This window comes from Theropithecus gelada, chromosome 1 (assembly GCF_003255815.1).
Source record: "Theropithecus gelada isolate Dixy chromosome 1, Tgel_1.0, whole genome shotgun sequence".
In the NCBI taxonomy this organism is placed as follows: domain Eukaryota; kingdom Metazoa; phylum Chordata; class Mammalia; order Primates; family Cercopithecidae; genus Theropithecus; species Theropithecus gelada.
The window spans coordinates 67,040,102-67,066,394 of NC_037668.1; the positions used below are offsets into that span (position 1 = coordinate 67,040,102).

Below are 26,293 nucleotides of genomic sequence, written 5' to 3' on the forward strand. Positions count from 1 at the left end.
GCCATTCTCCTGCCTCAGCCTCCTGAGTAGCTGGGACTACAGGCGCTTGCCACCGCGCCCGGCTAGTTTTTTGTATTTTTTAGTAGAGACGGGGTTTCACTGGGTTAGCCAGGATGGTCTCGATCTCCTGACCTTGTGATCCACCTGTCTCGGCCTCCCAAAGTGCTGGGATTACAGGCTTGAGCCACCGTGCCCGGCCAAACTTTTTAAATAAAGGGCCAGATAATAAATATCATAGGCTTTATGAACCATATGCAAAAGACCTATTTCTGTTGCAATCACGCAAAATTAAAGCAGCCATAGATACATAAACAAATGGCTATGGCCATGTTCCAATAAAACTTTATTTACAAAAACATGTGACAGGCCAGATTTTGCTTGGGGGCCATAGTTTGTTGACCCCCCTGCTCTAGAGAGATGCTTTTCTTCTTCTTAAGCCCCAGATTAATTGATTCTCTTTATTAGTCAATGAGAGAAAAGTTAGGACCATGAGATACATGTGAGCCAGAGAGTTTTCTCCCAAATATTGTTCTCTTTTTTTGTTCTATTTAAGATTATATCAGGTATTACAGTAGTTTATCAACCCTCTGCTATAGAAAGAGATCCCTCTCCTTCAACTTTTTAGAACGTCAGAACAGAACTAGAAATGACCCCTCCTTCTGTTCTATCTTCTTCCTCTTCCCCAGTCTTAAGAGAAGCAGACATAAAAGTTTGTCCATGATCAACCTTGTACACAATCTCATCCCTCTTTATCATGCAAGAGTTGACCGGCCTCCTTTTCTTATACCCTTTATCCAAAGATATCACTGAGGGAGAGAGTTTCAGACTTTATTCAGGCTTTATCTCTTTGCTAAGATATTACAAAGAAGCATGCATGAAAAAAATTCCCATGACATAGTATGAGATATAAAAACATAGAGACATAGAGCATGTCATACATTGGTGCCCTCTCCTAGTTATAACATATGAATCCTCTTGTCGGCAGAGAACAACAGTCTGAGCCTTGTTTTCCCAGTGATAGTTTCCTAAATTATTATGTTCACAGAGGAAGGAAGCTTTGTCTTATTGTTAGCAGCGGCAAATCCATGTGAGTCTGCAACAGCTCGGTTCTTGCCTCCTCACGCGAAAGAATTTGACCAAGGGGCATAAGGCAGAGGGAGAGACTGAGGCAAGTTTTAGAGCAGGAGTGAAAGTTTATTTAAAAGTTTTAGGGCTGGGCACGGTGGCTCACGCCTGTAATCCTAGCACTTTGGGAGGCCAAGGCAGGCGGATCACGAGGTCAGGAAATCGAGACCATCCTGGCTAACACGGTGAAACCCCTTCTCTACTAAAAATACAAAAAATTAGCCGGGTGTGTTGGCAGGCGCCTGTAGTCCCAGCTGCAGGCGCCTGTAGTCCTAGTTACTCGGGAGGCTGAAGCAGGAGAATGGCGTGAACCCAGGAGGTGGAGCTTGCAGTGAGCCGAGATTGTGCCACTGCACTCCAGCCTGGGTGACAGAGCAAGTCTCCGTCTCAAAAAAAAAAAAAAAAAAAAATTAGCCGGGTGTGGTGGCACATGCCTGTTATCTCAGCTACTTGTGAGGCCGAGGCAGGAGAATCTCTTGAACCCGGGAGGCAGAGGTTGTGGTGAGCTGAGATTGCACAATTGCACTCCAACCTGGGCAACAAGAGGGCAGTTCCATCTCAAAAAAAAATTCCATCTCAAAAAAAAAAAAGAAAAAAGAAAGTTTTAGGGCTGAGCATGGTGGCTCATGCCTATAATCCTAACACTTTGGGAGGCCAAGGCGGGAGGATCACCTGAAGTTCAGGATTTCAAGAGCAGCCTGGCCAACATGGTGAAACCCCCGTCTCTACTGAAAACAAAATACAAAATTAACTGGACATGGTGGCAGGTGCCTGTAATCCCAGTTACTTGGGTGGCTGAGGCAGGAGAATCGCTTGAACCCAGGAGGTGGAGATTGCAATGAGCTGAGATCATGCCACTGGACTCCAGCCTGGATGACAGAGTGCGACCGAGTCTTAAAAAAAAAAAAAAAAAGTTTAGAGCAGGAATGAAAGGAAGTAAAGCACACTTGGAAGAGGGCCAAACGGGCAACTTGAGAGATCCTAGTGTGCTGTCTGTCCTTTGACTTGTGTTTTATATGTTGGCATGCTTCAAGGGGTTATGTTTTTCCTCCCCTGGTTCTTCCCTTGGGGTGGGCTGTCTGCATGTGCAGTGACCTGCCAGCACTTGGGAGGGGTCGGATGCGCAGTGTGTTTACTGAAGTTGTATACATGCTCACTTGAGGCGTTTTTCCCTTACCAGTCGAGCGTTCCTAGGAGAAGTTCATATACCGATTTAAACACCGCCAGTTTGCCTCTTAGTGTGCATGCTTGAGCCCACTTGCCCAGCTCCTGAGATCTTATCAGTAAGCTGCTAATCACCAGCTTTACGTGTTTTCTATCTATTAAAAGCATGCCTTTCTCTGTTGCCGACTACAACCAATTATTATTTTAGAGAGATGGTTGAACAACCGCCTGACCATCACCTGATGGTCACCTGACATTCTTGGAGGTGACCATCAGGTAATGTGGAGGTGGGCAGGGCCTCTCATGCCCTGCTCATGTCTGCCTAACTACCTACTGTAACATTATGATAAATATTCAAGAAGCCCTTTCTGCCTACTTTGCAGGATTGACTACTCTCAATTGATCTACTGTCAGTTTCAAAGTGATGGAGATCCAGTATAACATAACTGATAATCACCGAATGTTTGTAGGAAGATTACTTGCTTTTAATAGTCTGAAAACAGATGATTTTAGTGTTTGGATAGTTTTTACTACTTTAAAGGAAAAATATAACTATAACACAAAGTCTGAGTGTAATCTTTCACAGTTTTAAAAATAGTATAAACAGCATCATTTACTCAAAAAATCAAAATTTAGGCTGGGTGCAGTGGCTGATGCCTGTAATCCCAGCACTTTGGGAGGCTGAGTAGAAGGATCACTTGAGCCCAGCAGTTCGAGACCAGCCTGGGCAATGTAGTGAGACACCGTGTCTACAGATAATTTTAAAAATTAGCTAGGCATGGTGGTACACACCTGTGGTCCCAGCTACTTAGAAGGCTGAGGTGAGAGGATTGCTTGAGCCCGGGAGGTCCAGGCTGCAGTGAGCTTTGTATGCGTCACTGCACTCCAACCTGGGTGACAGCAAGATCCTGTCTCAAAAAACAAAAATTTTAGCAAATCACAAACAAATTATGTATTTTCTCAGTACTGGCCTACCAGTAACTCATTGCTGGATGGATACAAATAGATATTTGAACCTAAGAAAGAACAATTAGGTACATCTCAGATCAGAAATTCATGTTATATTTTCCAAAACTTTTTGAAAAAATTTATGGCCAGGCGCGGTGACTCACGCCTGTAATCTCAGCACTTTGGGAGGCCAAGGAGGGTGGATCACTTGAGGCCAGGAGTTCAAGACAAGCCTGGCCAACATGGCAAAACCCTATCTCTACTAAAAGTACAAAAAATTAGCCAGGCATGGTGGTGCGCACCTGTAGGCCCAGCTACTCAGAAGGTAGAGGCACAAGAATTGCTTGAACCAGTGAGGTAGAGGTTGCAATGAGCCGAGATTGTACCACTGCACTCCAGCCTGGGCAACGGAGCGAGACTCCATCTCAAAAAAAAAAAAGTCTCTCTCACTTTCGGTCTCTCCAAACTCCTCATAAATTAGAATTAAGTTTCCTTTACTGGACCTACCTTGATTTCCAAATGCAGTAAGCAGCTCTATTATTTATGCTTGCATAATTATACTATTGCTAATCCAAAATATCTGTGAATTTATTCATTTATTTATTTATTTATTTATTTATTTATTTTTTGAGATGGAGTTTCGCTCTGTCGCCCAGGCTGGAGTGCAGTGACGCAATCTCGGCTTACTGCACGCTCCGCCTCCCGGGTTCACGCCGTTCTCCTGCCTCCCAAGTAGCTGGGACTACAGGCGCCCGCCAGCACGCCCAGCTAATTTTTTGTACTTCTAGTAGAGAAGGCGTTTCACCGTGTTAGCCAAGATGGTCTCGATCTCCCGACCTTGTGATCTGCCCATCTTGGCCTCCCAAAGTGCTGGAATTACAGGCATGAGCCACCGTGCCCAGCCAAGAGAGACTTTAATTCTAGTTTGGCCCTAGAATCATTAGTGCCAGTTATGAGAGTACAGGAAATTAGCCTCTCTGATTCTGTTAGTTTTCTTCATGGACTGAGAAATGGAAGTATCATGGTTTTGTTTTGCTTTTTGTTTCCTTTTTCCATTTACCTTAGGATTTGAAACAGCCCATGGCTGAAAGGAAATCTCAGCTGGATGCTCTTGCTTTTGATGTTCAGTTCTTTATCTCAGAACATGCCCAGGACTTGTCCCCTCAGCAGAATCGACAGATGCTGAGGCTTCTGAATGAACTGCAGAGGTCCTTCCAGGAAATTTTGGAACAGACTGCAGCTCAGGTGGATGCCTTGCAGGGCCATCTTCAACAGATGGAGCAGGAGGCCCTGGTGAAGGTCAGACTGAACCAGCAGCTGGGCTCAGTTTGTCTGTGAGGGTGTCCTCTGTCATTGGGTTTTCTGGCCAGACTCTGTGCATCATGATTGCAGGAGGTTGGGTTTACCAGTTTTGAAATTTCATGTCATGCAGGCCAGTATGGTTCTAGTCCAGGAGACACCTGTTCTGGCTGTTTTTCTTGCCATGTCTTTGGTTTTATGTATGTGTGAGAGAATGTGTGTGTTGACATGTGTATGCATATGCAAGTGTTTTCTTTTAGTGAGACTTTTTCTTCACTGTATCTCATTGTCTGTGACTTTCAAATGAAAATCATGTATCTAGTCCTTTCCCTACTTTACTTTCTCCTTTAGCATTGTTTTGAGGGCTCGTAAGAACATCTAGATACTCTGAGCTCTTGAGGAGAAGCGTTCTGAAATCAGTTTCATTCTATTTCATCTATTTCAAATGATTTACAGTAAGGTTCCCTGACAATCCTTAAGTGGCTGACAAGGAAATTTTTATTAGAATCATATTAATTTTTGGCTCTTTAAAAATTAATATTATTTTCTTGCACCTTTCCTCACACTGTAGTGCCCAGTGCTTATTCAATCATGGAAAACAGTATGTAAAAGCAGGCATGATACTAAAAGAAACAAACAATCAAAAAACTAACCATCCCACCACTTCCATCACAACTCACTTCTTGCAAAGCTCAGCTCAACATAATTGCATTAATAATAACATCAAAACCTTAGAATACCTAGAATGATGTTCATGCCATTTCTGCTGTTTGAATAGTAAGTTGGCATATAACAAGATGATATTAGAATTGTCATTATCACCATAAAATTTGTCTCAAGGGCTCCTTTATTAAATATTGTGCAAAAACTTGAGCTTTTGAGTCAGACTTTAGGGGAATTAGGGTAGTTTATGCCATATGTCCCCTTTTACTGTCTCATTTTTTCAACTGTATTGAAATTGAGATATACTAATGGAAAGCCTTAGGTTACCTTCGAAAACTGAGCATGTGCAATGCTCTCATTCGGGAGTTTATATAGCATGATATAACCTTTGGATAATTAATGAAGTAAAATTCGTCTGAGCCACCTTAAGACAAGATCCAGCCCAGATTCAGGGTAGACGCCTGAGCTGCAGCAGGTGATAGAACTGCATGTGAACATTCTCCCTGAGCATGTAATTAATTCCACAATGCTTATTAACCTTGTTATTGTCAGAAATGCTCTGCTTCTCTCAATATTTCCCCTGAATGTGTGTGTATGTCTCTGTGTTAACTTGTTTGCTTTGCTTTTTTCAGATTCAGTCTGCACCCATCCTAACCCATGAAGATCCTGTTTTACAGCTGAAGAGCTCTTAGGAGTTCTCTTCCAGAGCCCTTCTATTTGTCCTAAAGAGGGGGAGAGAGGGCCAGTTGGGCACCTGTTTGTAAGTGCAGGTGACTAAAACGCCATCAGAAGGTAGAAACTGGTGGAAAATGGTTTTAGAAGGATGGTCAGGAGAACACATCATGCTCAATTGCTCAGTCAGGTGCTTCAATGTCATACAACTGAGATAAAATCTAGAGAAAGGATCAGGCACAGAAACATATTCCCTCTCTCTCCTTGGGCCTGACCTGTTCCTTTGATATTAGTGTAGACACCTACAGGACTGAGCCAGTTGCTATTCTTGGGCACTTTCCTTCTCAAAATAGCCAAATCTAGCCCTTCATGCCTGGCATGTAATCATTTTATTTAATGAGTCTCTGGATTGATGAGATATTTGATTTATAAAGTCAGCTCAATTATTAAGAAGCTCAATTAACTTATGAATTATCCAGGTCTTTGATTTTTCTTTCTACTCCAATTCTTCTACTTTTGCATATTATGTAGCAAGTCTCTGGTTCTAGTGGAGGGATTGATCAGAACCACTAAATTATTATCATCACCATTATCATGTGTGGATTTCAAGCATCTGGGCTCTTTCTTCTCCATTTCCAAAGATAATAACAGCAGTCTGGTGAAGGAGCCCCCAAACCAAAACCTGAACTAGAAGCATTCTCATAATTATCCTGATTGTTATCCAATACATAGACCCAGATCAATGGACTGTCCAAATGAGGGGAGCTTTCCGAATATGACTTCTGTGTCTTTTCCTATTCTAGTCTCCCACCAACGTTTCCATCCTTGAGATAACCTTCTTGTTTTACATTTCAGGGAGTTTCTTGTATTTGTAACATGTGAATTAGTAAATGTTTTTTGACCCCTTTGCATTTTAATTAGACCCTGCAGAAACAACAAAATACTTGTCACCAGCAACTGGAGGATCTTTGCAGTTGGGTAGGACAGGCAGAAAGAGCACTGGCAGGCCACCAAGGCAGAACCACCCGGCAGGATCTCTCTGCTTTGCAGAAGAACCAAAGTGACTTGAAGGTCAGTGTGAATCCATCAGTTTTGACACAAAGTCTCACTCTATCGCTCAGGCTGGAGTACAGTGGCATTATCTTGGTTCACTGCAGCTTCGACCTCCTGGGCTCAGGCAATCCTCCCACCTCAGCCTGCCCAGGGGCTGGGACAAAGTCATGAGCCACTGTGTCCTAATTTTTTATTTATTTTGTAGAGATGGGGTATCACTATGTTGCCAAAGCTGGTCTCGAACTCTGGGCTCAAGCAATCCTCCTACCTTGGCCTTGGCTTCTCAAAATGTTAGGATAACAGGCGTGAGCCACCGTGCCTGGCGATGTTTTCATTCCTTCGACAAATATTTATTGCTTAAGGGTTAGCAATAATGGTAAACAGACATCATCCCTGGCCTTGTGAAGCACACAAGTCTAGCACAAGTCTAGTAGGGCATACAGAAATTATACAGATTATTATAAAAATGAACATAAAATTATTAACTGTTATATCTGTGAAGGAAAACTCATATGAGAACATATAGCAGAGAGACCCAATCTAGAGTAGAATTTCAGAAAAGATTATCTTGAAGAATTGTCACCTAAACTTGAGAAATGAAAGATATGTAGGGGTTAATGCATGAAGAGGTAGGAAGAGGAAGAGAACATACCAGACAGAGGCTTATGTATTGTTCTTGAGGTGGGAATGGTATTGAGCACAACATATTCAAGAACTGAAAGAAAGCTAGTTCAATTGGACTGCAAAGAACAAGAGGAAAATTAGGGAAAGTTGAAGTTGGAGGGGTAAGTGGGACTTATATCACACAGGACCCTATAGGCCACATTAAGGATAAGGAGTGATACCCAAGAGAGTATAAAGGCCCATCAGGCCTCGACTATGCTAAGATCATGTTGTCAACAATTCTTTATGGAAAGAATGATCCCTTTGAGGATAATGCATTGCAAAATGAAAAATCTCTCATGCTCATGTTTGTGGACAACCTTCTTTTTTGGCTTCACTAAATATTTGCTTAGAAAATGAAGTAAAATTTCTTTGCATCGATTTAAGCCTAAACCTGAAAAAAATTGTAGTCAGGGACTATATACAGGACTATATGTCATCCTAGCCATTCCATCTTTATACCATTAGAGGACTTAGAAGCACGAAAGTTGAAGGCTCTGCCATTCCTATTTTCTTGTGTTAAGGATTTACAGGATGACATTCAGAATCATGCCACCTCATTTGCCGCTGTTGTCAAGGATATTGAGGGGTTCATGGAAGAGAATCAGACCAAGCTGAGCCCACATGAGTTGACAGCTCTTCGGGAAAAGCTTCATCAGGCTAAGGAGCAATATGAGGCGCTCCGGGAACAGACACGGGTGGCCCAGAAGGAGCTGGAGGAAGCAGTGACCTCTGCCTTACAGCAGGAGACTGAAAAGGTAATAAACTGCTATGACAGTTGATCGTTTTCAAAAAAGAATTTTGGTACCAACACAAAAGACAATGAGGGGAAAACAGTCTTATAGCATGCACAGAATCATGAGAAAGGGCTACTTCAGGAGCTAGTCTGGTTTTTGTTTTTTGAGACGGAATCTCTGTCACCCAGGCTGGAGTGCAGTGGCATGACCTCAGCTTACTGCAACCTCTGCCTGCCGGGTTCAAGTGATTCTCCTGCCTCAGCCTCAGCCTCCCAAGTAGCTGGGATTACAGGTGCCCATCACCACGCCTAGCTAATTTTTGTGTTTTTAGTAGAGATGGGATTTCACCAGGTTGGCCAGGCTGGCTAGTCTGTATTTTTACAAGAATCTTTATTTTTACAAGAAACGTCCACGAGGAGTTTGTAAAGGAGTTTGTCAGTGCAGTTGGTAAAAAGTACATATTCCTCCCCCAACCCCAAAACATCTTGCTATCTGCATACTCAGTCCTCTAATTAAAAAATATCAGAAAGAACTTAGTGAGGAAGGGTATTATTATGGGGAGGAAAAAAGCAAATGGCTTTTTTTTTTTTTTTTTTGAGACAGAGTTTTGCTCTGTTGCTGAGACTGGAGTACAGTGGTACAATCTTAGCTCACTGCAACCTCTGCCTTCTGGGTTCAAGTGATTCTTGTGCCTCAGCCTCGTGAGTAGCTGGGACTACAGGCGCATGCCACCACACCCGGCTAATTTTTGTATTTTTAGTAGAGACGGGGTTTCACCATGTTGACCAGGCTGGTCTCAAACTCCTGACCTCAAGTGATTCTCCTGCCTTGGCCTCCCAGAGTGCTGGGATTACAGGTGTGAGCCACTGTGCCCGGCCAAATGACGTATTTTAATATGAATCTAGACTGGTGATCTAAGAGTACTAGGGAAAAATATCTATGAAGTCTTAGTGAGCCAAAAGCTGTCCCCGAGCTGCCTCTATAGTTACAGTGGGAATCGTGGCACTGGGATAAACCAGAGAAGCCAAAGTCTCAAATGGTCTTCTGCACCCCAGTCAGCACTGGCGGATTGAATTTGAATCCTTTGTTTAGCCTTGGATGCTGACACTAATGAGGAAAGTAGAGAACATGGAAAAGAAAAATAAATTACCTGAAGATGAATTTTTTTTTTTTTTTTTGAGACAGAGTCTTGCTCTGTCGCCCAGGCTGGAGTACAGTGGCGCAATCTCGGCTCACTGCAAGCTCTGCCTCCCAGGTTCACGCCATTCTCCTGCCTCAGCCTCCCAAGTAGCTGGGACTACAGGCGCCCGCCACTTCGCCTGGCTAATATTTTGTGTTTTTTTTTAGTAGAGACAGGGTTTCACTGTGTTAGCCAGGATGGTCTCGATCTCCTGACCTCGTGATCTGCCCGCCTCAGCCTCCCGAAGTGCTGGGATTACAGGCATGAGCCACCGTGCCCAGCCCTGGAGATGAATTTTGAAATAGATAAATATATAACTTGGCATAACCTATTTAATTTTACATGTAGAGCCAGTAAATAGAATTTCAAAGGCAAGTTGAAGAATTAAATGTTTCCCTATAGCCTCAGGTGAGAGAAAAAATTTGAAAAGAGCTAAATGTTCTGTTTAGTTGAGGAAAGGATAAAAGAAGTTTGTCTTTCCTTTAGGAAAGAGCAGCCAGGTAATTGAATATGACCGTGCTATTTCTTACCCTACCAAGCCAGTCCAGCATTTCTGTGTACCTTGAAAGATTCTGTGAAGCATTGCTCAGGTGGCAGGACTAAATGATCTCTTAATAAAATATTTCTGAATCCTAAGATTTGTTTTGTTTTGAGACAGAGTATTGCTGTGTCACCCAAGCTGGAGTGCAGTGGCACAATCTTGGCTCACTGCATCCTCCACCTCCCAGGTTCAAATGATACTCGTGCCTCAGCCTCCCGAGTAGCTGGGTCTACAGATGTGCACCACCACACCCAGATAATTTTTTGTATTTTTAGTAGAGATGGGGTTTCACCATGTTGACCAGGCTGGTCTCAAACTCCTGATCCTCAAGTGATCCACCAGACTTCCCAAAGTGCTGGGATAACAGGCATGAGCCACTGTGTCCTGCCCCTTTTTTTTTGTTTTTTAAGCAGTAAGATATAATGAAATGTAGATATATTTTTAATAATTTTTCAAAAGATTTTAAAAGATGTGAATTCTCTTTTGTATGTGCAAAGACTGTTTATACCCAGTCTTAGAATTAGCATAAAATTATCTCCTCCCCTTTACCCCATTACTTAACCTGTGGTTGTTGATTGGGTATGTAAAGCCTTCTCACTAGACAACCTCTGTGACTTCAGAGTAAAGCAGCAAAGGAACTGGCAGAGAACAAGAAGAAAATCGATGCTCTCCTGGATTGGGTAACTTCAGTAGGATCATCTGGTGGACAGCTGCTGACCAACCTTCCAGGAATGGAGCAGCTCTCGAGAGCTAGTTTGGAGAAAGGAACCTTGGACACCACTGATGGTTACATGGGGGTGAATCAAGCCCCAGAGAAACTGGACAAGCACTGTGAGAAGATGAAGGTAAGGGTGTTAGCTTATCCTCACTACGCTAGAGAAATCTCTCCTGCCCTGAGCAAGTAACCACAATCACCTTGTCCCTAAATCCAGTGAGAACCTCTCAGTTTGTATCTTCTTTGATGTCTCAGCAGCTTTGACACTGTTGGCCAATCCTCTTGATATACTTTGTCCCTTGGTTTCCATACTACTACTCTGCCCTGACCACCTTTTTACTTTCCCCTGGCCAGCTTTTCAAATACTGATGCTTCCAGGTGTATCCTAGGCCCTCTTTTTATCTTTCAGAACATACTTTCCTTGGGTAGTCTCATCTACTCACAACACTGTAATTGCCATTTGCACTAATGAATTCTGTGTATGCATTTCCTTCTAGCCCTGATTCCTGTCCTGAGCTTCAAACCAGTATATAAATCTGTCTGCCTATTTGCAACTTGAGCCCACAAGCACATCAGCCTGAAAATGGAACTCCTGTTTCCTATGATACTCCTCCCACAATCAAACATTCTCTTTCCTTTATTCCCACTTCATTGTCTGAACTAGACATCATCCTAGATTCCATTTTCTCTCTCACTCTCCCACGTCAAATCAAGCATCAGATCTCATGCTAATTTTATTTCTTTCAAAGTCAGCTACACTTCTTCATCTTTATTGAGATATTATTGTAGTTTAGAACCACTATCTGCTTTCACTGGTATTATTATAGTAGCTTCTACTGGTCTTCCTGCCTCTTGGTTTTTACCTTCCAGTCCATTGTCCTTACTACTAAGGAATCGTTCTAAAATGCCGTATCCTTGCTTAACCCTTTTTATGATTCCCTGTTGCCCTCAAGATTACATGGTTAACTCTCCTCTCAGCCCCTACCCACTGGTATCTAGTCTACTTATTTGGCCTTATCGGTTACCTTCCTTTATACTTGAGCATCTGCTTATATTGATTCCTTTTAGTTTATTGGCTAAACTGTGCTCTCACTTTCCTCTGGGCCTTTATATGCTCTTAGAACTTACTTGCTTCTCCATTGCATAAAGTAAGGAGGGGCCCAGCTATTGGTTAATTTTTACTCATTCTTCAGATCTCAGCTTAGAGTTCCCTTCCTCTAGGAAGCCCATATTCATCACCACTCACCAAAGTTAGGGTATATATTCCCCCTATATGCTCTTCTTTCTCTTTTTTTTTTTTTTTAAAGACAGAGTCTTACTCTGTTACCCAGGTTGGAGTGCAGTGGCGCGATCTTGGCTCATCGCAACCTCCATCCCCTGGAGTCAAGTGATTCTTATGCATCAGCCTCCCAAGTAGCTGGGATTACAGGCACGTGCCACCATGCCTAGCTAAGTTTTGTATTTTTAGTAGAGATGGGGTATCACTATGTTGGCCAGACTGGTCTCAAACTCCTGACCTCAGGTGATTTGCTCACCTCCCAAAGTGCTGGGATTACAGGTGCCCAGCCTATAAGCTCCTCTTATACCCTTTCCTACTTTGTAGCATTTCTCATTCTGTATTGTTTTGTTGTCTATATTGCCCTCTAGATGCTAGGCTTGAAAACACGCACTGTTTCTTACAGGTTTCCTGTTCTGTAACAAAACAAAACAAAAAAGCAGAAGTCACTTCTTACTGTTTATTGCTACTCATTTATTTATTCATTTAGCAATGACTGAATAGCTGCCATATGCCAGGAATTAGAAATAAACCAGTGAGTCAACCCAGTAAACTATCTTCAAGGGCATCAACTGGCGTATACAGGCACATTCTATTGAATGATTGAAAGAAGATTACATATTTAGGACACTTACAACACATGGATCATATATTTTAGTGGTGGCACCTTTGTAGAAAGAATATTGGCTTAGGTGGAATACTTGTGTTGAGTGGCCTGTGTGGACCATTGTCATATTTTATATTAATAGAATTTCTGCCTCTTGCATTACGCTTTTGGAAGGTCCATCATAATGTGTTCCCCAAAGCCCTGGTAGTCTTATAAGAGGACAGAGCAAAAATGGTTCTGCTGTCATAGGGCGCTTCTGACACCTTTTGCTGGCAGCAGTCAACCTAACCAAGTGGTATCTTCCTTCCAGGAAGGAACCTCCTTATGGGTAGGTGAGTTGGAGGGTGAGAATGGAGGACACCTGAGTGATATACAGACAAGTGTAGTACTGCTCCTGTTTCACTATCTAATTGAGCAAGATATATTTGTCATTCCAGCTTTCTTTTTTTTTTTCCTTCTGCTTTTTTTTTTCTTTTCTTTTCTTTTTTTTTTTTTTTTTTTTTGAGACAGAGTCTCACTCTGTCACCAGGCTGGAGTGCAGTAGTACAATCTCAGCTCACTGCAACCTCCGCCTCCCGGGTTCAAGCCATTCTCCTGCCTCAGCCTCTCGAGTAGCTGGGATTACAGGCGCACACCACCATGCCCAGCTAATTTTTGTATTTTTAGTAGAGACGGAGTTTCACCATGTTGGCCAGCATGGTCTCGATCTCTTGACCTTGTGATCCACCCGCCTCGGCCTCCCAAAGTGCTGGGATTAGAGGCGTGAGCCACTGCGCCCGACTGTTTTTTCTTTTGTAAAGAGATGAGGCCTCACTTTGCCACCCAGGCTGAAGTGCAATGGTACGATCATAGCTCACTGTAACCTTCAGGTCCTGGGCTCCAGTAATCCTCTCAAGTAGCTAGGACTACAGGTGTGCACTCACCATGCCTCATTCATTTTTTTTTTTTTAAGAGGCAGTCTTGCTATGTTGTTGCTCAGGCTGGTGTCAAAATCCTAGCTTCAGTGATACTCCTGCATCAACCTCCTAGTCACTCAGCTTTCTTGAAATGATGTGGGAAGCTGAGGCGATCAGGTTGCTGTTGATACAGGCTAAAAGTAGACGATGATCAGTAGTCCTTCTCTAAGTAGTGGCATAAACAGTATAGGTAGTCAGGAATACTGACAACTCCCACTGTCTTCTAGACTCGGGAAGAACATCTTATGTTTCAAAACAGAAACTCACAACTCCTCAAAGAACTCATATTCCGTTGGAATAGAAAGAAGGTCTGTGTATAAGCACATAGACAAAGTACATACAAATAGAAAGTACAAATTACTTATTATTACCCAGAAATACAGTTTACTTTCTAATTATCGAATTAATTTTCCATGGCCTTTCCTAGTCGGGACTGTCTTCATGGACACATGAGTGACAGTTAAGAACTTGCATTTTTTTTTTTGAGACAGAGTCTCAGTCCGTTGCCAGGCTGGAGTGCAGTGGCACGATCTCGGCTCACTGCAACCTCTGCCTCCCAGGTTCAAGCAATTCTCCTGCCTCAGCCTCCCAAGTAGCTGGGATTACAGGCACGTGCCACCATGCCCAGCTAATTTTTGTATTTTTAGTAGAGACGGAGTTTCACCACGTTGGCCAGCATGGTCTCGAACTCTTGACCTCGTGATCCACCCGCCTTGGCCTCCCAAAGTTCTAGGATTACAGGCATGAGCCACCGTGCCTGGCCAAACTTGCAATTTTTATATTGTCGTATGTATGATTTATTCAGCTACCCTTCCACTTATGTAGATGATTATTAGTTGTCCATTTGTCTAGTTTAGCTAAGAGAGTCAGGTTTGAGTTGCAGTTCTGTTCCTTAACAAACCGCATGACCTTAGTCAAGATATATAATGTCTTTTTGGTATTCAGTTAATCCTTTTTTTTTTTTTTCTTTTTTTTTTTTTTTTTTTTGAGATGGAGTTTCGCTCTTGTTGCCTAGGCTGGAGTGCAGTGGCATGATCTTGGCTCACTGCAACCTCCGCCTCCTGGGTTCAAGTGATTCTCCTGCCTCAGCCTCCCGAGTAGCTAGGACTACAGGCACGCACCACCACACCCAGCTAATTACGTATTTTTGGTAGAGATGGGGTTTCACCATGTTTGGTCAGGCTGGTCTTGAACTCCCGACCTCAGATGATCTGCCTGCCTCGGCCTCCCAAAGTTCTGGGATTACAGGCATGAGCCACCGCACCCAGCTGGTATTCACTTATTCTTAATATGGGTATTATATTGTCTACCTATATTATAGGTTGTGCCACAAAGCAAATGAGATAATACATGTAAAATCTCTTTGAAAACCATAAAGTCCTATACATGTCATTTCAGAGGGGATTGGCATGTGGCATACTATTTAGAGAGTGACTGAGATTGATGATTTCTGAGCAGCTGGAAAAGTGGTCTATTCAGTAGAGATAGAGACCTCTCCCTACTTATAGCTTATATGTAGATGGTCCTTAAAGATTATAAGTACAGTTTAAGAGTCAGCATCTAAATTAAAGGGCTATACCTAAAACAAGGGGCTGAACTGAATAAAATGAAGTTAACGGAAAAATGTGAGATGCAGCAAAGCTGAGAGAGGTGTATGGCTTGACAGCAATGTGGGTGAAAAGACCAAGGCTTAATGTGAGCAGACCTCACATGGAGTATGCAGTCCAGTCTTGTATACCTCAAATTATTGTGGATTCCCTACTGATTGTCCTTTGTTTGGGGGGATTTTTTTTTTTCTTTACCAGGCCCGTCACCAAGAATTGCTGTCCCAGCAGCAACATTTCATTCTGGCCACCCAGTCAGCTCAGGCCTTCCTGGATCAGCATGGCCACAATCTCACACCTGAGGAACAACAGATGCTGCAAGAAAAGCTGGGAGAGCTAAAGGAGCAATATTCTACTTCCCTGGCCCAATCAGAGGCAGAACTGAAGCAGGTGCAGACACTTCAGGATGAGTTGCAGAAATTTCTACAGGATCATAGAGAGTTTGAAAGCTGGTTGGAACGATCTGAGAAAGAGCTGGAGAACATGCATAAAGGAGGCAGCAGCCCCGAGGCCCTTCCCTCCCTGCTGAAGCGGCAAGGAAGCTTCTCAGAGGATGTCATTTCCCACAAAGGAGACTTGAGATTTGTGACTATCTCAGGACAGAAAGTCTTGGACACGGAAAACAGTTTTAAGGAAGGCAAAGAACCATCAGAAATTGGAAACTTAGTAAAGGACAAGTTGAAGGATGCAACAGAAAGGTACACTGCTCTCCACTCAGAGGTAAGGGGGCAGTTCCTGGCATCCTTGTGAAACAATCATGGCAGCCTTCACACAATGTAGGTAGTGTCTGGAGCTCAGAATAAGAACGCCAGGACACAGTAGGAGAGCTGATTTATACTTGAACCATGGGCAGAAGGTCTTCACAAACAATGCAAAAAATGGAACATATATAGGTATTAGCCCAAAGGCCTGATAGCTAGCTAATACCTAATACCTAGCACTGGCAGGAGTATGTCACACTGATGATGAAGGTGGAAGTATTCACCTTCCTGTATCCTGACCAGCAGACTTGGGCTCCCAAGAGACATAGCACACAGGGGAAATTTAAACCAACTGCACAGTTTTTATTTCTGGACAGAGCATCTAGGGTATATCCTTACCTTCCTTCCTATCTAAAGAACTTCCTCTTTCTTCTAAAGTTTAGAATCCAGTCAGCTCTTCTTACCTGTCTTATGCCTTCTGCCAACACTTCTAATCCCCAAGAAAAAACACTCTTTGCACTTCTTAACCCCTACCTTTGTCTGCAACATGCTGTTCATTTCTTTGGGGGCTTGTCATATATCTCATTAAATTTTCCTGGATATGTAAGAAAGTCGAAGTGAATAATATGGAGCAAACTGTGGGTACCCACACTTATAGATCATTGCTACCCATCTATCCATGTGTTCTGGCACTACCCTTATCTGAAGTTACAGTGAGTTCTCTGTAACAAAGCCAGGCCTCTTTCTTTGGGCAACTGCTGCCTTTGGCCTGACCTTGCTTAAGTCTGCTTACCTTCCTTTCTTTGGCACAGTGTACACGATTAGGATCTCACCTGAATATGCTGTTAGGCCAGTATCATCAATTCCAAAACAGTGCTGACAGCCTGCAGGCCTGGATGCAGACTTGTGAGGCCAATGTGGGGAAGCTCCTCTCAGATACAGTTGCCTCCGACCCTGGAGTTCTCCAGCAGCAGCTTGCAACAACAAAGGTAAGTCAGGATACAGGCTGTGTTGTGGTGTCAAGACCTTGTATTCCATGGCGTAAAGTACCCCAAAATAAAGCAAATGCTTACATAAAATAAAGGCAGTAGTTGGGATGCCTTGGACGAGATCTGAGTGCTAAATACTTGCTTCTAATATTTATGGCTATGGGTAAACTTAGAATTTTTCTGTAAAGCTGTTCAGTAGCTCCGGATTCCTAGAATCAGCTTTGATTACTTACTTAGATGGTTTTTTTGTTTGTTTGTTTTTTTCATGGACAAGCAGCAGTTGCAGGAGGAATTGGCTGAGCACCAAGTACCTGTGGAAAAACTCCAAAAAGTAGCTCGTGACATAATGGAAATTGAAGGGGAGCCAGCCCCAGACCACAAGCATGTTCAAGAAACTACAGGTATAAAGCAGCAACAGTACAATAGTACTCCCTTAATTCCTAGTATGTGCCTCTGTTCTGCAATATGTCACATTGTGTTGTGCAAATATCTGTGGTGCCAGGCTAAAGGCTGAGAATGTAAACATGAATAGACATAGATTGTCATCAAAGAGCTCATCCTCTAATGAACTTTATTCTTGCACCATTGAAGGACCTTCACAATCTGGCTTCAGTCCCTTTTCCCCAGGCATCTATCTTCTAGCCACACCTACTTCTTTTCTTTCCCAAGTAAACCACTTACATTGTATTACCCCTGAAGTTTTTCTTATTGCTTAGCTGCTAACATTTATTGGATGCTTACAAAGAGCATGGTGAAATCTTGCCTATGCTTCAAGATGTAGCCAAGAGTATATCATGGTGACTTTAGTTAATAACAGTATATCGTATACAGGCCAGGCGTGGTGGCTCACGCCTGTAATCCCAGCACTTTGAGAGGTGGGATTACAGCACTGTAATCCCACCCACCGAGGCAGGTGGACCACAAGGTCAGGAGATCGAGACCATCCTGGCCTACAAGGTGAAACCCCGTCTCTACTAAAAATACAAAAAATAAAAAAAATTAGCCGGACATGGTGGCAGTCACCTGTAATCCCAGCTACTCCGGAGGCTGAGGCAGGAGAATAGCGTGAGCCCGGGAGGTGGAGCTTGCAGTGAGCTGAGATTGCGCCACTGCACTCCAGCCTGGGCAACAGAGCAAGACTCTGTCTCAAAAAAAAAATATATATATATATATATATCTCATATGCTTGAAAATTGCTACGAGTGTATATTGTAAGTGTTTTCACCACAAAAAACTGATAAGTATGTGAGGTAATGCGTATGTTAAATAGCTTGACTTAGCCATTCCACTCCTTAAAAGAAACGAAAGATAATTATTCTTCCTTCTGGGCTTCTCAAGGACAGTACTTCTAGTATTAATATACCACTTAAGATTTTATTTTTATCATTGATTTTGATGTGTCTTCCTCTGCCTATGCTCTGTTTCAAAGTCTTTAAGTTGTAGATGTCAGATAAGATACTTAAGTATCTTTAGTCCTCAGCATCTAGTACAATTTCTGGTTTTTTGTATGCGGTAAATAAATAATGCTTATTGAACTTGGCTCTAATACTAATTCATTTCAAGCTTATTTCTTCCATTGGTCTTAATGTCAATTATTATTACAATTACTATGTTCAATGTAGGACTGGCATGGTGGCTCATGCCTGTAATCCAGGCACTTTAGGAGGCTGAAGCAGGAAGATTGCTTGAGGCCAGGAGTTCAAGACCAGCGTGGGCAACATATTGAGACCACATCCCTATAAAAAAATTGATAATAGTAAAGATTTTAAATGAGCAATTTAAATACAGTCTTTAAAAGCATAATACAAAAATTGTCTCCACTCTTTCTTTTCATGGCCTGATTTTTCAGATTCCATACTCAGCCACTTCCAAAGCCTCTCCTATAGCCTGGCTGAGCGATCTTCTCTGCTGCAGAAAGCAATTGCCCAATCTCAGAGTGTCCAGGAAAGCCTGGAGAGCCTGTCACAGTCTATTGGGGAAGTTGAACAAAACCTGGAAGGGAAGCAGGTGGCATCACTGTCATCAGGAGTCATCCAGGAAGCCTTAGCCACAAATATGGTAAGACCTGTGTCCCAAGAGCTAGCGGAGAGGGTATGTTTGCTATGTGCCATCATTATATAATGTTAAAAAAGTAACAAGAGAGAACTTAACATCTGCGAATCATCTAATAAGATTTAGAAATGATAACTAATCCATGTAAAGATATTTCTACCCAGTTGAGCTGGAATGAAAGTGGTGATAGCAAAGTCATGTGGTAGAAGGAGTGGAGAGCTAAGGGGATGAAATGTGTGGTCTTCTGAAGGCTCAGTTGCAGTCCTCCAGTCCCCCTTGTGAGATAGCATATAGTTATTAGTTTGTGGCTCAGATGTCCTGGAATAAGTGAGCCAAAAGCTGACAGACGTGTTCTTCATGACAGAAATTGAAGCAGGACATTGCTCGGCAAAAGAGCAGCTTGGAGGCCACCCGTGAGATGGTGACCCGATTCATGGAGACAGCAGACAGTACCACAGCAGCAGTGCTGCAGGGCAAACTGGCAGAGGTGAGCCAGCGGTTCGAACAGCTCTGTTTACAGCAGCAAGAAAAGGAGAGCTCCCTAAAGAAGCTTCTGCCCCAGGCAGAGATGTTTGAACATCTCTCTGGTAAGCTGCAGCAATTCATGGAAAACAAAAGTCGGATGCTGGCCTCTGGAAATCAGCCAGATCAAGATATTACACATTTCTTCCAACAGATCCAGGTGAGGATATATCTGCCATGTTAGCAGAATAAAGGGGAGAGAAGGGCCGGGAGAGAACCAGCATTTACTGAGCACATACTACGTCAGTCAGTATACTGGAAACTTGACCTGCATTATCTTTGGGAATTATTACAGTGATCCTGTAAACTAGGTATCATTTGTCCATTTTTTAACCAACACAGTCAATATTTATTTTTCACTCTTCACATGTTCATTTTTCACATGTTTATTTTTCACATATTCAACCCAAATCAGCGGAGCCACTCAGCTCATCATAGTCACTCAAGGGATGCAGATTGATGGAGATTTCATCCTGATAAAAGCTTTCATGATTACTGCTTCAGTGGGAAAAGGGCATATTTTATCTATTTACATTTTATTAGTCAAATCACTTTCCACAAAACCACCTATACCTTTCAAGAGGGTGAGGAAATGTAATCTCACCACGTACCTAGAAGGTGCAAAGCTAGAAATATTTGGTAAAAAGTATTAACAACTACCACAGATATATACCCAGAAGTAGAATTGCCAAGTCATAGTATATGCATATATTAATTTAATTTGACTCAGTAGTGCCCAATTTAAGCTCCAGAATGGCTGTACCAGCACACATTCCCACCCGTAGTACTTCAGCATTCCTATATCTCTGCATTGCTGCCTTCGCTTTTTCCAGCTTTCTAACATTTTCCGTATTAAAGTGGAATCTCATTGTTTGGTTTTGTTTGCTCTCCTTTTTGCTTTGAATGATTTCAAACTTTACAGAAAAGCAGAAGGAATGGTCCATTAAACACCAGCATACTCTTCATCTAGATTCACCAGTTGCTAATTGTTTTCCCTCTGTTATAAAAATATGAGAGTATCATTATGGGCTTCTATATTTGGTATTACCATTATTCTTTATGATACTTAACGTTTTCCCAAATGTGGTCAGTGGGAGCCCCTTCAAGCTGTCTCCTGTGGCTTTTTTTTTTTTTTTTAATAATTTCACATTGCTATATTTTATATTCAAGTAAGTTACAGCAGACATGTACTAAATTGAAAGTACAAATGGGAACAGATAAAACTTTTTTTCCTGTGGCTTTTTGACATGTCTTCCTCAGCATAAGAGCACTCAGTCTAGTTTCAACTCAATACCATAGGAATCTTCCTCCTTTCCACATTTATATCTTCCTTTCCTGTAGGGAGAACCCTAGTTCCCAGCAACAACTTCAATATATTTACTTATTTGTTTTATTCTACAATAAATATAAGATAGTTTTAGAATTACACTAGTATTTCTACCAATAACAAACCTGCTAAATAAAATTGAATATTTCTTTGGATTTGTTTTAGTCCTTAGCCTATGACCCACTGTGTACTGTATTAAAAAATTATCTGAATTATTTTTTCTGTAATTTCATATATAATTAGATTTGTTTCTATTTGTATTCAACTTTAGGACTTTATTTTTCTATCTTTGTTGATTAAACTTATTTTTAAATATGTAAAGCATTAACATAGCTCAAAAGTTAAAACTATTCAAAAAGTTATACTCAAGGTATAGGAAGTGAATAAGGATACATTCTCAGTGTCTTTCCTGTCTCTTCCGTCCCATTTTCACCCATCCCCAAAGTAACACATTTCAGGTTTATTTTTTTCTATTTCTTTTTACCAAAATGAACATACACACACATTCTTATTTCCCCTTCTTCCTTACAAAAAAGAAGGGTATATTACGTAATCCTTTGCTTTTTTACTTAATATGTCTTGGAAATCACTTAATATGGATTCACAGACATCTTCATTTTTTAAACCATACATTCATTGTGTAGAAGAATTATAGTTTAATCAACAAGACTCTTTTTTTTTTTTTTTTTTGAGACAGAGTCTTACTCTGTGCCCTGTAGCCCAGACTGAAGTGCAGTGGCACGATCTTGTCTCACTGTAACCTCAACCTCCACCTCCTGGGTTCAAGCGATTCTCCTGCCTTCGCCTCCCAAGAAGCTGGGATTATAGGCGCCTGTCATCATGCCTGGATAGTTTTTTTGTATTTTTATTAGAGATGGGGTTTCACCATGTTGGCCAGGCTGATCTCCAACTCCTGACCTCAGGTGATCTGCCTGCCTCGGCCTCCCAGAGGGATTACACGCGTGAGCCACCACACCTGGCCAACAAGACTTATATGTGTGGACATTTCAGTTGTTGTTTCCGAAATTGTGCTATTACAACTGAATAACTGTGTATTTTTCCCTATCAGAGTAAGTTCCTAGAGTGAAGTTGTTGCATTAAAGGGTAAATACATGTGTAGTTTTGTTAGAAATAGCCAAATTCCCCTCCTTTGAGATTTCACCGTTTCACATTCCCACCAGCAGTGTATTAGAGTACCTGTTTCCCCTACAGCCTCACCAACAAAATTTATTACCAAGCTTTTAAATTTTTTCTGGTGTGATTGGTAAAACATGATATGTGAATGTGGTTTTAATTTTTATTTCTCTTATAAGCGAGGTTGAGTATATTTTTACATTTAAGAGTCATTTATTTGTGAACTATCTGTTCATGCATTTTGTCCTTTTTTGGTCAAGATTTTTGGTCTTCTCTCGAGTTTTAGAGTTTTAAAAATTTTTTTAGAGTTCTTATATATTAGAGAGATTAATTCTTTATCTGTGATACGTTAGAAATATTGTTTCCCAGTTTGTGCTTTTGACTTATGGTGTTTTTTGACATGTAAATGTGGAATTTTTGTTCTAAACAGAAGATTTTATCAGTGTTTTATTAAATACGTATTTTTAGTCAAAGTTTGAAAGATTTTTGTCACACCCAGGTTATGAAAAAAATTATTCATGCTTTGTTCTAAAACTTGTTTTAATTTTTTTTACATTTGAATCTTTTAACAATTTAAGCTCATTCTGAAGTACGAATCATGTTTATCTTTTTGTATCATGTCTATCTAGTTGTTCATAATACAGGTTGAGTGTCCCTAATCCAAAATTTGAAATGCTCCAAAATCTGAAACTTTTTTTTTTTTTTTTTTGAGGCGGAGTCTTGCTCTGTCGCCTAGGCTGGAGTGCAGTGGCATGATCTCAGCTCACTGCAAGCTCCGTCTCCCGGGTTCATGCCATTCTCCTGCCTCAGCCTCCCAAGTAGCTGGGACTACAGGTGCCCACCACCATGCCCGGCTAATTTCTTTTTGTATTTTTAGTAGATGGGGTTTCACCGGGTTAACCAGGATGGCTACGATCTCCTGACCTTGTGATCCACCTGCCTCGGCCTCCCAAAGTGCTGGGATTACAGGTGTGAGCCACCGTGCCCGGCCCAAAATGAAACTTTTTGAGAGCTGACGTGACACTCAGAGGTCATGCTCAAAGGAAAGACTCATTGGAGCACTTCAGATTTCAGAGCTTCAGATCAGGGATGCTCAACTGCTAAGTATAATGCAAATATTCCAAAATCTGGAAGAGTCTGGAATTCAAAACACTTCCGGTCCCAAGCATAAAGGATATCCAACCTATAACATTTATTTGAAAAGTCCATCTTTTCCCCAAACTTAAGAAACCATCTTCATCATATACCTAATTTTTATATGTCTTTGAGTCTATTTCTGGATTTTCTTTTTTTTCTTTCTTTTTTGTTTTTTTAAGAATGGGGTCTTGTTCTGTCACCCAGGCTGGGGTGCAGTGGTGTGATCTCAGCTCACTGCTCGTCTTTCTATTCATGTACCAGAGCATACTATTTTAATTATAGAGGCTTTATGGTATATTTTAATGTGTGGTAGAGAGCTAGTCCTCCTCATTTTTTTTCTTGCAAAATTTTTCATAGGTATTTATTTTTCTATGTGAATTTAGGAATCACCTTTATTAGTTATAGAGAAAAAAACTTGTTAGCATTTTTATTTGGGTCACACTAAATGTATTTATTCACACAAATGCATATATATACATAGGCAAATACATATGCATACACTTTATGGATGTGTTTCCATCTAGTCAGATCTGCTTTTGTGTTTTTTAGGAGTGTTTTTGATTTTTTTGTTCTTTTTTGTTTTGAGATGGGGTCCTGCTCTGTTGCCCAGGCTGGAGTTCAGTGGCATGATCATAGCTCACTACAGCCTCAACTCTTGGGCTCAAGTGATTACCAGGGGTCTCAGCCTCCCCAGCAACTGGGATTACAAGCAAAAGCCACTGTACCCAACTTCAGAAATGTTTTAAAATTTAGATTTTATGTTTCTTGTTAGTTGATTACAAAGATTGAGCCTTTTGTCTTGCTATTGTAAGTTGAAGTTTTCTTTATTGATTTTTGTGTGTTAATTTTATATCCTACTACCTTACTTAACTTCCTCGTTGTTTGATTTCATTGTATTGTTGATTATCTTGGGTTTTACAAATACACTTTTTTTTTTTTTTTTTTGAGACAGATACTTGCTCTGTTACCCAGGCTGGAGTGCTGTGGCACAATCTCGGCTCATTGCAATCTCCACCTCCTGGGTTCAAGCAATTTCCAGCTAATTTTTGTGTTTTTAGTAGAGACAGGTTTCACCACGTTGGCCAGACTGGTCTTGAACTCCTGAACTCAAGTGATCCTCCCTCCTCAGCCTCCCAAAGTGCTAGGATTACAAGAATGAGCCACCACGCCTGGCTTTTTTTTTTTTTTTTTTTTTTTTTTTTTGAGACAGAGTCTTACTCTGTTGCCCAGGCTGGAGTGCAGTGGCACAATCTTGGCTCACTGCAACCTCCTCCTCCCAAATTGAAGTGATTCTTCTGCCTTAGCCTCCCAAGCAGCTGGGACTACAGGAGTGTGCCATCATGCCTGGCTAATTTTTATATTTTTAGTGGAGATGGGGTTTCACCACATTGGCCAGTCTGGTCTCAAACTCCTGACCTCAAGTGATCAGCCTGCCTTGGCCTTCCAAAGTGCTGGGATTACAGGTGTGAGCCACTGTGCCCGGCCCTACAAATATACTTTCATGTAATCTACAAATACAGTTTTATCTCTTCTTTTTCAATTCTTATTCCACAGATTGTTTTCTCTTAATTGTATTGGCTTTTTTAATTATTAAATTAACTTTTTTTAAAAAAATAGAGATGGAGGCCGGGCGCGGTGGCTCATGCCTGTAATCCCAGCACTTTGGGAGGACGAGGCAGGTGGATCACAAGGTCAGGTGATAGAAACCACCCTGGCGAACATGGTGAAACCCCGTTTCTACTAAAAACACAAAATACTAGCCGGGCGTGGTGGCGGGTGCCTGTAGTCCCAGCTACTCGAGAGGCTGAGGCAGGAGAATGGTGTGAACCCGGGAGGCGGAGGTTGCAGTGAGCGGAGATAGCGCCACTGCACTCCAGCCTGGGCAACAGAGCCAGACTTTGTCTCAAAAAAAAAAAAAAAAAAAAAATAGAGATGGAGTTTTGCCATGTTGCCCAGGGTGGTCTTGAACTCGTGGGCTTAAAGTGATCCACCTACCTTGGCCCCCAAAAGTTCTGGGGATTATAGGCGTGTGCCACTGCGCCTGGCTGATATCTTAAGTACAATGTTAAATAATAGTGGAGATAGTGTGTTTACCCCCATTTTATAGAAGAGACCATGAAGCTTAGAGTAGTTTAGTAGCTTAAGATCACAAGTTAGTAAGTGGCAAAGTGTGATTGAATATCAGGTCTATTTGACTCCTAAAACTTTCATTCTTTACATCCTGTCATGGTACCTCCCAAGTCTTTGAACATTTGTTTAGAGGAGACAAAACTACCCACTCTCCAGTGAATTGAAGATGTCCTACATATTTATCAGATTTTTTTTTTTTTTTTTTTTTGAGACAGAGTCTCGCTCTGTCACCCAGGCTGGAGTGCAGTGGCCAGATCTCAGCTCACTGCAAGCTCCGCCTCCTGGGTTCACGCCATTCTCCTGCCTCAGCCTCCCGAGTAGCTGGGACTACAGGCGCCCGCCACCTCGCCCGGCTAGTTTTTTGTATTTTTTTAGTAGAGACGGGGTTTCCCCGTGTTAGCCAGATGGTCTCGATCTCCTGACCTCATGATCCGCCCGTCTTGGCCTCCCAAAGTGCTGGGATTACAGGCTTGAGCCACCGCGCCCGGCCTATCAGATTTTTTAAATTGGGCTTTTTAATACAAAAAAAATTAGCCAGGCGTGGTGGCAGGAGCCTGTAATCCCAGCTGCTCGCAATACTGAGGCAGGAGAATCGCTTGAACCGGGGAGGTGGAGGTTGCAGTGAGCCAAGATAGTGCCATTGCACTCCAGCCTGGGTAACACGAGTGAAACTCTGTCTCAAAAGAAAAAAAAAAGTTTAGTTTTGTTTTTAAACTTTTCACTGAGTTACATATTTATTGTTTTGATCTAGCATTTGACCTGGCAAGCATACCTCTTTCCTTCTTTTTAGAGTATATTTATAAGGATTAGAGGATTTAATACATATCCTTGTTTTCTTGACAGGAACTCAATTTGGAAATGGAAGACCAACAGGAGAACCTAGATACTCTTGAGCACCTGGTCACTGAACTGAGCTCTTGTGGCTTTGCACTGGACCTGTCCCAGCATCAGGACAGGGTACAGAACCTCAGAAAAGACTTCACAGAGCTACAGAAGACAGTTAAAGAGAGGTGAGTTATCACTTGTGTTGGTCAGCATTGGGGAACTATTTTTTCTTATTATGGAGTGAAATGATCTTTTCTCTTTTCTTCCTTTACC

The 26,293-nt window shown here is 41.9% G+C and overlaps 1 protein-coding gene across 4 annotated transcripts in view; it reads left to right on the plus strand.

The window, feature by feature from the left end:
* The window catches only part of MACF1 (microtubule-actin crosslinking factor 1), a 407,350-nt gene that overhangs the window by 260,217 nt on the left and 120,840 nt on the right, over positions 1–26,293 (plus strand). For 2 of the 4 annotated variants that reach the window (XM_025361720.1, XM_025361729.1), the window contains exons 5-14: positions 4,303–4,536; positions 6,793–6,942; positions 8,112–8,345; positions 10,666–10,890; positions 15,405–15,923; positions 16,717–16,893; positions 17,171–17,294; positions 18,743–18,951; positions 19,310–19,627; positions 26,039–26,205. In XM_025361720.1, coding sequence (XP_025217505.1) covers positions 4,303–4,536; positions 6,793–6,942; positions 8,112–8,345; positions 10,666–10,890; positions 15,405–15,923; positions 16,717–16,893; positions 17,171–17,294; positions 18,743–18,951; positions 19,310–19,627; positions 26,039–26,205 — 2,357 coding nt within the window. The remainder of the gene's footprint in view (positions 1–4,302; positions 4,537–6,792; positions 6,943–8,111; positions 8,346–10,665; positions 10,891–15,404; positions 15,924–16,716; positions 16,894–17,170; positions 17,295–18,742; positions 18,952–19,309; positions 19,628–26,038; positions 26,206–26,293) is intronic. The other 2 variants (XM_025361749.1, XM_025361739.1) reach the window with 1 other exon arrangement.